At 40.2% G+C, this 14,427-nt stretch overlaps 1 protein-coding gene across 4 annotated transcripts in view; it reads right to left on the minus strand.

The window, feature by feature from the left end:
- Positions 1-2,117: 2,117 nt before the first annotated feature.
- The window catches only part of rbfox2 (RNA binding fox-1 homolog 2), a 38,672-nt gene continuing 26,362 nt past the window's right edge, over positions 2,118-14,427 (minus strand). For 3 of the 4 annotated variants that reach the window (XM_084374208.1, XM_084374207.1, XM_084374210.1), the window contains 7 exons: positions 12,092-12,179; positions 10,685-10,741; positions 10,406-10,550; positions 9,779-9,824; positions 6,660-6,748; positions 5,629-5,701; positions 2,118-5,194 (listed from right to left, as the gene is read on the minus strand). In XM_084374208.1, coding sequence (XP_084230334.1) covers positions 5,150-5,194; positions 5,629-5,701; positions 6,660-6,748; positions 9,779-9,824; positions 10,406-10,550; positions 10,685-10,741; positions 12,092-12,179 — 543 coding nt within the window. In that variant the 3' untranslated portion in view covers positions 2,118-5,149. Of the gene's footprint in view, positions 5,195-5,628; positions 5,702-6,659; positions 6,749-9,320; positions 9,358-9,778; positions 9,825-10,405; positions 10,551-10,684; positions 10,742-12,091; positions 12,180-14,427 lie in introns of those variants that run through there. The other variant, XM_084374209.1, reaches the window with a different exon arrangement.

The following is a 14,427-nucleotide window of genomic DNA, read 5'->3' on the forward strand; positions in this document are numbered from 1 at the left end:
AGTATATTTCTGTCCAAAGCACTGCTGAGCTTTCCCATAAAATAAGACCAGAGAAAGGTCAGAGACAAGTCGGATTAGGGCAGATTGAAAATTAGTTGTTCAGGGGTAAAATCTCACACATACACTAAGTGTGTTGACTTCAGGCTTACTCTGGCATTAGGTGATATTCTGGTCTCAAGGTGTACAGTCTGTAACTTGGCCAAGATTAATCTTTAAAGCCAAAGAGTAAAAATAGACAAAGCTGTTTGTGTAACTGGGTCTTAAAGAGCTGTAGCTTTAGTCTATAAGTTGAACTCACCTGCAGGTGTTATATCATCTGCAATGGGGCTTAGAGGGGGAGAAGGAGGAGGAGGAAGGTTCTTACATATGAAGACTAATTGGATGTTGTTGTTTTCTCAGGACAAAAAAAAAGGCCGACACAGACAGTTGCAGGGATCTCATATATTTTGTCCCTTCCTCTTTTTCTCTTGCAGTAACTAATCGAAATGGCAGACGTCGCAACTCCCGCTGACAAGAAGGCACCTCCCAAGTTCAAGCAGAGGACTGCTCGTACCTTCAAGAGCAAGGCCCCTAAACCAGGCCAGAAGGGGTAAGATGGATTTTAATGTTCCCATTGTTGTACTGGTGATTTTACTTGAGTTAAGGATCAGAGTACTCCGTCTGCAACATATCAAATAAAACATTCACAGGAAATTAAACCAATTTGTTCTTTTCTTTTTCAGATTCGGAGACGACATCCCCGGCATGGAGGGCCTTGGCACAGACATCACCGTGGTTTGCCCATGGGAAGCCTTCGGTGACATGGAGCTCAGCGACCTGGCCAAATACGGAATTGTCTAGAAGCCCCACCAGCTCTTCTAGACAACAGTTTCCTCCCTGTACTGATTTTCCTTCGCCCAGTCTTCCTCTCTCGCCCCGTTCTCCCTCACCTCTCACAATATCTGACCTGATGTCTTTTGTTGTGTCCATATGAGTTTTGGGAGATATTGCGCCAAAGCTAATTCAAAATTGGCAAATGTAATTTAAAAAGTTATATTTTGTAATTATTTAAATATACATTTGCTTCACTGAGGTCTCCCTGCTTGAAGCAAAAACTCCCAGCTACCTCCCTCATCCTTTGCACTCGGCTGGACTAAACCTGTGATCACCGTCTCTACAACGACTGACCTGATCCTCTCTCCTACTCTGCCTTTTCCGAACCATGAACCACCCTCTCTTTGGAGCTTTTCCTATGTAAATGCACTGCTGCTGATGAGACATAAATATATTTTTATTTTTATGATATGATTGTAAAATTGTGCACACAATTGATATGGGACTGTTGAGCAGTTGAGTAGAAGTATCAATAAATATTTTCCCCAAAGAAATGTTGTCTTCTTTAAGCACAGTGTTACTTATAATTCATCCATGAACAAATAATGGAAGAGAACACCTATAATAAATACCAACATATCTAATATCTGCATGATTAAATATCCAGTGGATAGGATTAGGGGTATTTAGGAGATCTATTGGCAGAAGTGGAATATAATATTCATGACTATTTTTAATTGGTGCATAGGCCTGCCATAGGGGAAGGTGAGGTATTCAGGTTGCCGCAGTAACCTCACCATGAGATGCCACCAGATCCTACACACTGGTCCTTTGAAACAGCTTGGCCAATAGCGACACTAGGCATCAGAATTTCCATGTTTTGGAAAGTCAAAGTTAAACCTCAACCTCAAAATCCAAGATGGCTGCCAACTCCTACCTGTGGACATATACTTCAGTGTTTGTACGTGCTCAATACTGCATCATGCGTTCTTCTCAACTGGTATTGCTAACAATTGGCTAACAGGGGTTAACCTGACCAGAACACGTTTTGTGACGCGAATGACAGATACGTCATTCCCGTCATAAACTGAACCCACCATTACTCCATTACCCTTCATCAACTAAAGATATGTGCAGGTTTAAAGCAGCTAGGCCTTCTGACTAGGCAATCAATACTGAAATTTAAAAAAATCAGCTCTACTGGCACTGTCTGTGTGTCCAATAATGTGAGAAACTGCAACATAGCACTCATCCACTTTACTGAATAAATAGGATACCAAAAGAAAACAACTTGAGAGCTTTGATCACAACAAAACATTTTTATATAAAACATTTTATATGGACATTCAATAACAAAAAACATAATGGCAGTCAAGGGGGATAGACATGACAGAGGGAGAGGACTGGTCATTGAGAAACCATAGCAACTATGAAGAACGGCCACATAGTTAACTATATTACAGTGGCAAGAAAACCATGACAGGAAAATGAAGCTGCCCCGTGTTCCGTTGTGCGGCAGCCATTTCGTTTGTCAGCAGGCCTTTTTGCCAAACAGCACTGTGCTCTTTGTTGTGTGAGCTAGCATCGAACTGCTAGCTGCCTGTCATCCTACAGAGTTTAGTGGTAAAGAAGAACGCAACTGGGCTCGGCTGCTTAGGAGTCAAATATGAAAGACACAAGATTCATGCAAAACTATTTTTTTTTTTTTTAAACTTGACAAGTATCGCTCATGCTGGTTTGTCCATGCCGTCAGTGGCTTTGTTAAGTCCATCTTTGTGTATTTCATGTAGTACTTCTCAAGTTGGGAACCAGAACGTGCTGGGGACTGTTTGTTAGCATCTTTGGCTAGGTTTCTTTTTTTTTCCCCCTCCCGCATTTTGTCCAGAGCACATTCTATAATAACTTGGAGATATTTAAAAAGAAATGTTAAATGTCATGAGAAAATCCAACAGCAGCACATTTAATAGAGAAAAAGAAACATTGACCTGCATGTTTTTCCAAGTGTGAGAATTGAAAAACACAATGGTAGCTTTGAAATTAGTTAACAGTCGAAATTAACGGGAAAAAAAACAAAAACATAACTGCCCCATTTAACACAAAACTTAGATCATATCCCACAATGACATTTTGTTTTTCACCATGTTGGAATATTAACCTGCTTATGTTTGAGAGATAGGCTAACACTTTCAGACGTTTACCGGGTATCTTCAAACAAACCTGGAGCGACCACAATGGCCCAGCTGACAGATTTAACCACTGAAATGTAAGGAGTCTGTTTACGGAAAAAAGAAGAACTCATAAAATACAAGGAAAACTCAAAAAGAAAGGAACACAGTTGGTTTTAACCAAAAGTGCTACACACCTATGTTCATTCAATCCAAAATGTCTGCAGTCACCTGCAAAATATGGACACATAAAGGGAAAAATAATCCAGCCGTTCCTGTATAATTTGAAATATAATCATGCTGACAGATCCTATGATCAACCCAAAACAAAACAAACAAATAAAAATAAAAGGTAGCATGAATTGACTGAATATTTCACCATGAGGACAAAAATGCGGTAGTGTTACATGCATACCTTTAGTGTGTCACCACTCAGGTACGCTCTCAGCTCAAAATCTTTACTCCAAATGAAAAAAAAAGAAAAAGAAAAGAAATAAAGTTGAAATTTAACTTGCACCTTCATGAAAAAGGAACAACAGTTACGGATATAAAAAAGACAAATGGAAGATGAAAAAGAAGTAAATAAAGACAGCAATAGGATTATCAAGGATTATGATCATAACAATAACAAAGATAATATATTTATACATACGGCAGAAAAATGTGCTTTCTACAAATCTTTGGAACAAAAACAAAAGCCAAAAAAAGCCACGTTTTGGAAATATAGAATACAACGGTATAGAAATATGCACAATAGTAAGGTGTTTTGCATTTAAATATTTTCTATTCACTCACAGACAGAATCTCTCTCTTGCTCAGTAATTGCTGCTGGCAGCATCTTGAACACAATTACCAACTAAAGTATGTTTCAGGAAGACTCATTCAATGTTGGACTTTGCTCTATAAAAGATGGAGCTCGAGGGGAAAAATCCAAATAATAAATCTCTACATTAAAGGATCAACAAGTCCTTGAACCCCAGGGTCGTGGGTGGATGTTTGAGTTTGGATCTAAAGCTAAAATCAATTCGAGAAGGAAAAGTGTAGTGTTGAACTTTTTTGTAGTGTTTAGTGGTAGTGAAGCTGATGTGAAACTATACTGTAGTTGTGTCAAGTAGTCAAAAGGTGGAATATTTGTAGTACAGATGCTCGTTTTTGGATTTTCAACCCCAAGGTTCACTGTTGGATCTACATGTCCTATGACAGCAGTGGCTGCTGAGTCAAAGAAAATAATGGTTTGATAAGAATGAGAATAATTACAATAATAATAATAATAATAATAATAATAATAATTTGGTAACTTTTTTCTCTAAACTAATTTCTTTGCATATCATAACAATTTTAAGTTTAAAGGTTCACCATTTCCACATACTAAGAAAACTTGAGGTAAGGAACAGCTCTAATAAAACTTCCCTCCTTCAGCTTTCGGACGTGATTTCTGTAGCGTTATAAACCGTCACATCGTCTCTCCAAGCCGCCATGTTCAGTCTCCCTCTACCAGAACACGGCAAGAATGGATATCCTCTCTCATTACTATCCACCCACTTTAAGGAGGAATTACAAAAAATCCATCAGTGGGTGTTTTTTTTTTTTTTTTTTTTTTTACATCATATTAGTGACTCGTCATTCTGGTTCAAAATGTTTTCAGGTGCTCTTTCGATGCACATTCCTGCTCCGATGCTTTGTGGACACTTTGATTGCTCGTTTCCCTCTCTGTTTCCTTAAATGTCGAGTGTGTGCCGGCAACACAGCACTCCTCTCTGTCTCATACATGGTTGACAGCTATTTAAATGTCAGTAATCCACACACAGCCTTTGGAAGAACATCTGGCCTCCATCCCGAGTCTTGTGCTGCTGAGTGCCGGGGGAATAAGAAGAAGGGGACTATGATACAGCCGTGCAATAGGGAAGGTGGCCATTTTGAGTCTTTATTTTTTTTTTCTTCTTTTTTTTTTAATGCAAAGGCCATCCGTCAGTCTTTAATACAGCATTCCTCTATTTCTGTAGTAGCGTATATAAGAAAACGTGGGACTGCTCAGGGGTGGGATCTGAAATATCTTTGTTGTGGTCGACTCCACACTTTAAAACTGGGTGCAGTCCACCTCCACGACAACAGAGGGAGCTCTTTCAGAGTAATTCAATGGAAGATAGGAGCTCCTGGGAAATGTAGTGTCTTTAGTAAGGGGCAAATCTACTGTAGCCTCCCCTGTACAGTGTGGCCTGCGAAACAACAGAAGACAAACATTTAGTCAATAAAATCTTTTTTAAAACCACATTATTCTTAACTTATTTAAGAGTGTTTACATGCACAAATTCCCATACACAGTTGCCCGCTGTGTAAACACTACATTCTCTAAAAAAAAGTAATAGTAAATAATAATCAGAACATTGTCCAACAAATATACTATTTATTTTTCTTTGAGTAATGTTGGCTCCAAACTACGATGTCTAGCCTGTCTTAAAAAAAAACAAACAAACTATATATTTGTGACCTGTTTTTCAAAATTAAAGGTCTTCAATAGGAACTAATGATGTTGTAAAGTATTGAGAATTGAACTAACACATTGTTTTGCTCTCTCCATAGGAAAATATAGAGTACTTCACTTTCTTTTCTCCCTTGAATGCTTAATAATATGTGAGCTTTAGGGACTTACCATGGCTCCGACACCGTAGGCAGCCGGGGCAAGCGCAGCATGGTAGGGGTCTGCTGTGTAAACTCGTCCGTAGCTATCAGAAAATAAACAAATCAAACATGAGTCATCAGATATCACGTGTCCTGGAAAAAATTAAAAGACATTTGGCTCAGAGTACAATGTGACTCATATACTGTAAGCGCAGAAGGAAAGGCCGTGTTGAAAATTCCCTTCCTGTTCTTTGATTTGTGTAGAAATGAAATAATTAAATATTTCAAGTCTTCCCTCTGGTCTCATGAGCCGGAAAAAGCTATCCACACACGGTGACATATTGTTTTGTGGACCAATGTCATTCCCAAAATTTTGTAATTAGTCATTTTAGTTATGTGGCATTTGACCCTGAATGTCCCATGTATACAACCACTCAAAATGTTTGTTTACATTAACTTCCGGGTAGAAAACCCCTGCATCACACACTGGCTTACATATAAAATGTTGTCTTTTTTTAGCTATTTCAAAGTGTATTGATTTTATTGATCTAATATTCTAAAATTTAAGTTTGATGCCGTCATAACTCATTAATAAGCCTTTCACTAATGTTGGGTTGGAGACGTAATTTACCTGTCGGGCCGCAGAATATGACACAGCTGAAATGTGAAATAGGTCGGACCTTGGCAAATTAAACTGCTGACATATAAAAAAGCGACAGCTGTTTTAACATGCTCTTTTTGTGCTTGACTATACAACAACAGTACATCTGTCAAATGCTTTCTTCTGTACCCAGAACTTAATTCAGATTCAGAGTCAGAGTTCCTCCAAAGGGTCTTAGTCCCTGGGGAAAGTTCCTGCAGTGGAAACACAGCCTGTGCCCTATATCCGTGTGTTTGTTTTTGACCTTTCCTTGATACTTGTACACTTGTGTTGATCTTAAATGTGCTTTTAAAATAAAGTGACTTGAGTTGACTGCTTTGTGACAGGAGGATGGTGCTGCAAGCAAACAGCCATCATCCCAAGACATGTCAGCTCCGAGATGTGCCGGACAGCCCGCTCACCTGTCACTGTAAGCTGCCGCTGCAGCCGCCGCCGCTGCAGGAGTCGCTACCGCAGCCGGCTGGGCGTAACGATACGCTGCATAGCCTCCCTGTGATGAGGCGATGGAGGGGAGAGAGATGGAGGAGAGCAAGAGAGAAGAGGGTGTGTGATAGCGGAGAGAGATACAATGGAGGGAGAGGTGGGACGAAACAGAAACAAGTAAATTCTTGTTAGAAGGTTTGCTGTATTTCCTCTACATACTAAAAGACTAGTAGTGAATCTAAAGGGTTACATTGTGAGAAAAACTGCTGAGAAGAGAGCGAAAGATTAACAAGCAGACAGTCAGCAAAACTGGCTAATCTGGTGCAGTACAGCATTCACAAGGATGTAGCTCAGGCTCTGTGTGGGTCTCTCCCTCCATGACTAATGTGGAAAAGACATCTTGTGCTGTACATGATGTGCTTTACTGTTTGTAGCCTTCCCCTATGCAGCAATTAAGTGCATTATCTTTCCCACTGTGACTTGGACATGGAGGGAGAGAGAGTTCATACCCATAACTGTGCCCCACCCCGGTTCCCCCGACCAAAAACACACAGTTAAAGAAAGGGGAAGGGGTGGCAAGATGATTGTGTCATTATTCATGTTTGGATGGACAGCAATGAACAGACAAAAAAAAAAAAAAAACTACAGGTGTAAGAAGACAGTCAGCCAGTCGGATTAAAAAAAGGGCGCGCACACACACACACCACGCTCACGTGGCCAGCGACCAATCACTGACAGACACAGCATGCTTTCCCAAAACTCAGAACGTACAGTGTATTAGGCCAAACATCCCTATAAATAAAAAACAAAACACACACCGCTGCATTCTACCCTAAAGGATCAGTCACGACCAAGTCCCCGCATTCAGGACCACACAGTTGCTGCTATGGGAGGAAGGCTGAACTGGGAGAGGAGGGGAGGAGGAGGGAGGAAGAGGAAAGATGACATGTACAGAGGGATGAAGAAAGAAAGGCTGTGGGTGTAGAAAATAGGAAAGGAGGAGGACGTGTCAGAGAGAAAGGAAAAGAGTAGAAAGAGAAGAAGGGGACAGGTTTCAGTTGTTGACTGAGGAAGAAAAGGATGAGCAGAGTGAGGAGGAGTGAAAAAAGGAGGTTTATAGAGAGCGAAGAAAGAGGGGAGAAGGAGGTGAGGGAGTGGGGACTGGGGGAGGAGTCAGCCTTGTAAGTATGTCTGCATGCCGACATTGATTCAGTTAGCATGCCACAGGTGAAACAGATAGGGAGATTCCTGGAAGGGGTCTGAATTATCTGCTGATATAAGCTGTCCTACATCCCTCGCTAGTATCGTTATTCATGTCCTGTTTGTATTTCAAGCACGGCAACGCAGCTTGCTGACACACTACTTTTTACTGATGTGCATGTTTGTGTATGATAAAAACGCTTTCGGGTAAATTCATACAATGAGTGTCCTGGCTTTAAACTGATCCTTTTTTTACCTGAAATATCTCAGTTTTATGCAAGTATGCAATAAAAATGTCAAATAGTATAAAACATGTTCGTGTTTGTTTTGTTTTTGCCTTCAGAATACAATAAAATATATTGAATTCAAAGATAAGTTTTGCTTTGTTAAAGGTCCCATATTATGCTCATTTCAGGTTCATATTCTTTATTTTGGGTATCTATGAGAGTTACATGCTTGAATGTTTAAAAAACAAACAAATTTCTCTCATACTGCCCAGAGCTGCAGCACCTGTAATTGCTGGCAATTTTAATAGTGGATTTATATGTTGTTGGAATATTCAAAGAAAGTAAAATTCAGGTTGATGGTAACATGCATGTTTGTGAAAAGTATCTCAAGGTTTACATTATCCTTTGCTCCTCCTTGTCACTCAAATACCATAACAGCTGTCAATGTGCTGTTTAAATGCAATAAAATGCACAACATTGTCCCTGTTGCTCTCACACTCCGACCTGACACACATAAACACACTGAAGTTGGGACCATCCGAGCAGTACATGAATGCAGCACCAGGCTCTTGTCTAAGATTCTCTAAGACTACTGGTCAGCAGTCACCACCCACCGTGGCTGCACTGGGTGTGAGGCTGAGGGGGGGGACTGTACAGTTGTGACATCACAACCTTACAAAGGGTCGTTTAAAGGCACACTTTCTGAATACTGACTGTGTGCATCTCTCCATGGACTGAACATTTTGATACTTTCACAGTGTTTATAGCACCTAGACCTGCTTTATAATCAAAAAAGATGATATGGGACCTTTTACATTTGACCGAATTAAGACAAAAGGCCATTTGTTTTCCCACTGAGGAAAATAATAAGTTGTCTTGTCACAGAACTGCATCACAAATGCAAATTTTGGTTAAAGAATGTGTCCACTGTTCAAGTACTGACCTAATCTATCCTAAAATGTACATCCATCTCTCCCTGTCCGTATCTTATTTACTGCAGCTTTCTGTAAAATGTTCTTTACAAATTCAAATATCAACTTAATTCTTTTCTTCCCCCTTCCGCAACTCCACCCATGTCAGAATCCAGTGAGTTAGTAGAAGAAGACAGAGAAGGCATTTCAATCTCAGATGGTCAATAATGTCTAGCAGCACGCAGTCATTGGAGACGAGGAGGATGCACACTGGCTCTCACACAGAGTGTGTAAACCCTACCTGGGGCAATCTGCCACTAATGTCCTGAAACACTAGTCTACAGAGAGAACAGAAACAGCTATTGTCAACCTGGTCACACACACACGCACACCATTACACACACAGACACACACTCATAATCACATTGGTACAAACTAACTCACAAATGCACAGAGACAAACCCTAGAGGAGTCTACTAATGAATGAAGACTTTGATGAAAGTGTGTGTGCCGGGCTGCCGAGTGCTATTTTTATATGTGTGTGGAACATTTCATGAGATAGAACATTGTGTGGAAAAAGCTTTATTTGTGCTTAAAGTCAGGAGAACTTAAAATGTGTCTGGGGCAAATCAAAAAACACCCAAAAGTACACGTCTCTACGGGTTTGGTCTTTGCCATTTCACACTTGAAAACCCACAGGCAAGAGGGGGAAAACGTAGGTGAGGAGTGAGGCAGTAGAGGAGAGAGAGTTATACTTACATAGAGATCAGCTGCACCGTAAAAGCCATCCTGATAGGCCATCACACTGAGAGAGAGAGACGAGAAGGGACAGCAAAAGAAAAGAAGAGAGAGGACAGGGGGAGCGGTGGTGGAAAAGTCGAAACAAAACAAAAAAAAATGGTGTGATGCGCCACCATGTGGGCATTGCCGGGAACAACAAAGGAGGGTGACGATTGAGGGAGGGAGAGGTGAGAAAACGGTGCCAAACAGATTGTGAAAGAGAGAAGAGAAAGAAGGGTGAGATTATTACACACCGTGCAACATGCAAGACAAAATACCACCTCTTTGTATACAAATGCATCGACTTTAGAGTGATACTACTGTTACTTAAATCCACTGAGACAAACTGTTAAAAGAAAATACTACTTTATTCGATCCTAATGTAGTTCAGTATCATTTTACCACTTAGAGGTACAAAGAAATGGTATTTCAGCTCAGCAAACTATCAACGTCTCAATGAAAATATATTAAACACACAACATGCACAATTATGAGGTTCTATTTTTAACTAAGTGAAGACATGCGTTTTTAACAACATTACGTCTAGTTTTATTTGTCAATAGCAGTTTACTAGTTATCAGTTCTCATTAATGTTTGGGTGTTTACCCTGGGTAAGTCGGGATGGCAGGTTGTGGCACAGCTGCCCTGACTGCGCTGTAGACAGGCCGGGCACGACCCCGGAGATGAGCACCTCGAAAGGTCGCGGCGGTGGAGGCAGCTGCTGCTGCTGCTGGGTACGGGAACCCCGGTACTGACAGAGAGAAAGAGAGAGAGAGAAAGGGGAAGAACGAACAGCGTCTTTAATACCTCCAGGATTACAACAGCATTCATGCGTCTTGTCTCCCTCCATCTCGCGAGGTATGAAGTTAATCCTTGTTGTCATACCTGTGTAGAGTTCAGGACTGTACATGGCGCCAACCATGGGACTCAACTTCCATCCAGCTGTAGTCAACAAAAAAGAAAAGTACATTGAGGCAGAATTTGACAGGAAACTCAAAAAGCATTTGTTCACAGTGATCTGTGCTGTTCGTTGTAAAGAAAGGATGTATAAAGCTTCCTGACTGTCTGTCTGCACAGGTTACATCTGAGAGCTTTCACTACTCGGTAAGCGGAGGCAGTCTCGCCAAAAAATTACATCACGATCTGACAAATAGAGATCAATAATCTAAACTGTTATCTTTTTGTTAATTTTGAAATACCTCATAGACAGAGGCCAGAACTGTAACTGGCTTATAAATTTCTCTACATGCATCATTTAAACACATCATGGCATTAAAGATTGTGCTTTTTTGGCAGGCTCCTTATCAGCCATGTTGCTGTCTGTTTCCCAAGTTGCATTTGTTACAGTACATCACCCAAGAAATAGCGAGATGAAGTAATTGGTTCAATCTAATTGGCTACATCACTGTGTTCACATAACACAGACGGGCGATCACATATTAAAATCATCAGATCACCCACTCCTGCTGCCAGCACAGGATGATTCAATGTTATTATAACACAGACTCTTAGTGGAGTCACATCATCATGATTACAAATAAACATTAATGTTGTTGCGAGGCATGGGGCGATATGAACATTTCACAATTATCCTGTCCGACATAATTACAATTCACAATATGATCCTGACAGTCAAAAAAATATTCTTAAACATCGTAAAATGACACTTTTTAATTAAACATACTGGGATCATAAATTATAAGGTCCTCCTGCACCAGTGAAGGATTAATGAATGGTGGTAACCTCTTCTTCCTGTCATTCTTTATTCTGGAAGCCACAGTATTTACACAATGTGCAAGCCATGCCTTCAGCCATGGTGACAGGCTCAGGCAATTTAAAATAAATCAGGAAACCAATATAGGGCTGTTCGTCAGTGAGTTAGAGAGCTTCTGCAAGTCATCCATGTGAGGATACTCACAATTAACTTAATTCATGATTATTCCAATAATTAAAAAAATTCATCACAATCAACTTATTGTAATTGTTTTTAATTGCGATCCGTGATTAAATATTTTATTGGTCCATTCCTAGTGATTGTTTCACAAAGTTCTATAGTCCAACAATAATGATCCCAGGAAAAGAGGAATCAAAAACTTGAACTTTCTTTTGTTTTGTCAGATGCGTTTCAGTGGAACAGGTATGAAGGGAATGTAGCAAATCTAGCACGAAGCTCTAAAAAATGTAAAAAAGGGTGATATAAAACTAGAACTGAAAACTTTCATCTATGTGGTGATATTTATTTAAGCCACATTACCCTGCCTGGGCTGTTTATTCAGTTCAAAAGTTTATTACCGTATGGCAGAGTTGCGAGACCCTCTCCGTTAGAGTAAGGGGTGGTCATCTTCTTGTTGGTCATCACTCTGGCTGTGGCATTATTGACCTGGACACCAGAAAAAAGTGGTCAGGGGCAGAGTCAACCCAGTTTAACATGTAATAAAGCAGTGAGGAATTATCAATATGATGCAGAATCAATCACATTACAGTCTGTGTTTTAGCTTTCTTTAAACTGAATATATTCTGTGAGAGATTCATGGTCAGAGGTTTCATATTTAGCTTTAAGTGTGAGGTGTCATTACACTTTAAACAGTTTTTTTTTTTAAACTTATGACAGAGGTTAATTCTGTTGATGAGCAGCGATGGTATTTGATGCATGCGCTTCTTTTGAAGGAGAAAGACATTTAAAAACAAGGATCCTGGTGAGTAGTCAGGCAGTTTTGCACACAAACAATGCAACCATTGGCACACAGAACAAAGAAAACAACGAAATATCTCAGAACAAAAGCATTCAAAAAGAAAATCCAAGACCATTATATTGCTACCTTTGAAAAAAAGGAGGGAAAAAGAAGGTGAATTAAGCGGCAGATTCATCAGTTGAACACAATGCAAAAAACATCAATCGAAAGAGTTCATACACAAATTACACGCAGCCAATCAAGAGCGCATCACATCACCAGAGTTGAGCAAAAACTAGCCAATCAGCAAGCATCAGATGCAGCAAGAGACCAATCAAAAAAGGTTGGCAGCCCTCCCAATCAAATACACATCATACAGAAAAAGGAGGACAGGGAGGGAGAGAGAACGACAGAGAAGAGACAGAAATATAGAGGGATGCAGGAGGAGGAGGAGGAGCCAGTCCACATGAAAAAACACACAGAAAAAACACATACATGAGGTGGAGAGGAGAGAGGCAGAGAGAGTGAACAATCCATCCAAATGTGCAATTCCTCTAATGAACAAACAGAAACAACAAGATGCGATACACACACACACACACACCATACACACACACACACACACACACATACATACATACATACATAACATCTGACCATTTGCCTACATTGGATCTAACTGTACATGAGCAACAATGGAGAAATGATGAATGGAGCAAGAACGAGTATACACAGAGAGAGAAGTCGAGATATAAAGACAGAGGAGGATGGGGGATGCAAATATCATTCCTCAAAAAAAGAAAAAAAAAGAAGAAAAAAAAAAGAAGTTAAATCAAACCATGGTTGTGAAACACTGCCAGGCATTCCAGATCAGTGTCGCACACCAGAGAGACCTCGAAAGCACACAACCACCAACACACACCATCCAGAACCAAACTGATCGAAAAGTAAAACAAGGACACCTCGTTACAGAAATCAAAACAAAGAAAAGCTGCCGTTACTTCATCAGTGACAAGATTTTGTACTTAAAGTTTGCTCGTGTGTCTGAATTATTTCATGACAGCTTTTTTTGTTTCTTAAATGCTAAAAATTACGTATGAAGAGTAGATTTGCTGTTAAGTAAAAAATAAGCTTGCATCCTCTTTGGGGGCGCACACTACTCATCCACATACACATATCTTTCATTTGGATGTTAAGTCTGAGCAGCCATACCTCTACAACTATCTGCAGACTACAGAGTGGTACAGAAAGTGATAATCAAGTACTTCAGTACACCATGATAAACAGACAACTATTATCCTCTCCTCCAGTAAAGCTGACATAGCACTCATGCTTCAGCATGCTGTCCCACTAAGGTGCAAAAATGCAGCTATTGGCTGACACATGACACAGAGAGATGACATAGTACTATATGACGTCATACAGATGACGAGAAAGAGAGTAAACCATGCAGGATACAGCTCTGGAATTAAATGCTGAATGCAGTTAGAGAGGTGATTGGAATGAATGCATAAGAAGTGGTAGTCATAGTTGTTGCACTTGCAGATAGATGCAGTACATTCAGTTATACAAGTGGCCTCTATAATGCCATGCGGTCAAGGGCTAATCTCGTAATCATTTCATTCACCACCTCCCCAATCAATCACAGGATTAGCCAATCGGGTTCTGTCAATCAGTCAATCAATCAATCAATCAAGCTCCCTTCAGTAAAGGAGTCCTTCATTTGGGTGTTGGGTGCATTTTTTTTTTATATATATAATTTACTGACGGATGGGGTGGGGGGAGGGGTCATTCAAAGATGATGCCATGTGTACACAACTTACCGTTGCCAGGGAAACGGCGTGAGGACACGCGAGCAGTTACCGTGGAGACTGACAACAACAACAACATACAAAAATCATCAGGGAAATAGAGAAAATATATGTAAGAAAGAAATGATGAACCAAAAGAAAAACA

This window comes from Pagrus pagrus, assembly GCF_965226575.1.
Source record: "Pagrus pagrus genome assembly, chromosome: 2".
Taxonomy (NCBI): domain Eukaryota; kingdom Metazoa; phylum Chordata; class Actinopteri; order Spariformes; family Sparidae; genus Pagrus; species Pagrus pagrus.